Source organism: Vespula pensylvanica, chromosome 20, assembly GCF_014466175.1.
Source record: "Vespula pensylvanica isolate Volc-1 chromosome 20, ASM1446617v1, whole genome shotgun sequence".
NCBI classification, from domain to species: Eukaryota; Metazoa; Arthropoda; class Insecta; order Hymenoptera; family Vespidae; genus Vespula; species Vespula pensylvanica.
Genome location: NC_057704.1, coordinates 589341 through 590893, shown reverse-complemented (window position 1 = coordinate 590893; position 1553 = coordinate 589341). Strand labels below are relative to the sequence as shown.

Sequence of the window (1553 nt, the reverse complement as noted above, 5' to 3'; positions counted from 1 at the left end):
AGATACTACTTCGAAGAATGTTGAAGTATCCAACCGAGGTTTTAATAATCTAGAAAAGTAAGATCGTACGCTGATCATCGAAAGTCTTTACGCAAATAACGAAAACAATGTTGCGTTTATAAATGTACTTACGTTATTGAAATTGGTGAGTGACATGTCCATCAATTTACCAGCTACGATTTTTACCGGATGATTCGAGGCAAGTATCATCAATATTAGACTTCGAGCACTTCTCGTCGGAAGACGATTCCAATCAAGAGTACAAGACGTTATTCCGACTTTTATACCCTGTGGAAAGTAATAGAAAAGTCATTATGAAAAGATAAAAAAAAATAAAATAAAAGGGATAAGACGATAGGAAAATCGAAGATATCAAAATTTCCCACCTGATCCGAAAGAAGTTCACCAAGGTAGCAAAAAATAAACATGTTAAAGGCGAAAGATAGGAGAAAAATGAAATACGTAATTAATCCGGTCGTGTCACTATTTTCCCACTCCTAGGAATCCGGTAATTCTTTTATTAGTTTGACGTTATTGGTTCAATGTAAAAATCTAAAACGCATACCATTATAACGTAATATAAAACAAGACAAACGAGACTAGTACATCCCAAGATCTCTACCATGCACATGTATTGCAAGATCTCTTCTACTTTCTTTATGAAACTGAAAATAAAATATTCTTGAGATATATATTTGATATACTTTTACAGAAGATCATTGTGACAGAGTCAACTTTTTAAAAATACATAAAAATTTACGAAAGAAATATTCCTTTTTATGTGTTAACTGATAAAATATTTGTATGTGTTTTTGTTGTATAGAAAGAAAAAAGGAGGAGTCGTCTACAAAAGATGTAAAACGTTAAAATGTACGACTTACTTCCTGGATCGGATTTGATGTCGAATTACCTCGGCGATACGCGTATCCGGATCAGTATCGTCGGTGTCGTCTTTCCCATCGACAATGTTTCTCATCATTCTCATAAGAATTTCAAGTTGGCCACATGCGTGCATGATTAGAAAGGTTGCTAGACCACAAACACCACAAGCCACCGAATAAACGAAGAAGCCAGCAAGAAATTGTCCGAAGAAAACGAGCTCGTAAGCTGGTGATTTTTGTTCGTCGAATATTGCGAAGTAACTTGGACATGCAAGGGGTCTTATTGTGAGATTACCGATGATGATTTTGCCTTTTGAAAGAGGTAAGATAGTACGATAGGACATTCCAGCGCCATATATAAATGATGCTGACATCACCACTAAAGTCCTTCCGACCTTGGCATGCGTCATCATTGATTCGTAATCCTTCTTTAGTACCACCTTTTTCCAGTCTTCCCTTACATGCTTCATGCACTCTTTAATTTTTTTCCCGCGCGTCATTAATATACTATATTTCGTGGCGTTTATAGAACATGTGCAGATAGGACCAAATATCTTGAGCCTTATACGGGCATTCTGTTCTATTAAAAAAATTCGAAGCAGACCTGGTACGAGTATAAAGGTAAAAAGAAAGTAACAAAAGATTTTTGCGAAATAGCTATAGATCTTTTCG

General features: G+C 35.6%; 1 protein-coding gene across 1 annotated transcript in view; it reads right to left on the bottom strand.

Annotated features, from left to right (window-relative positions):
- LOC122636180 (odorant receptor 43a-like) overlaps positions 1–1553 on the bottom strand; it is a 3391-nt gene that overhangs the window by 587 nt on the left and 1251 nt on the right. The window contains exons 2-6 of the mRNA XM_043827154.1: positions 882–1546; positions 566–665; positions 387–497; positions 133–288; positions 7–49 (exon numbers count right to left, since the gene is read on the bottom strand). Coding sequence (XP_043683089.1) covers positions 7–49; positions 133–288; positions 387–497; positions 566–665; positions 882–1546 — 1075 coding nt within the window. The remainder of the gene's footprint in view (positions 1–6; positions 50–132; positions 289–386; positions 498–565; positions 666–881; positions 1547–1553) is intronic.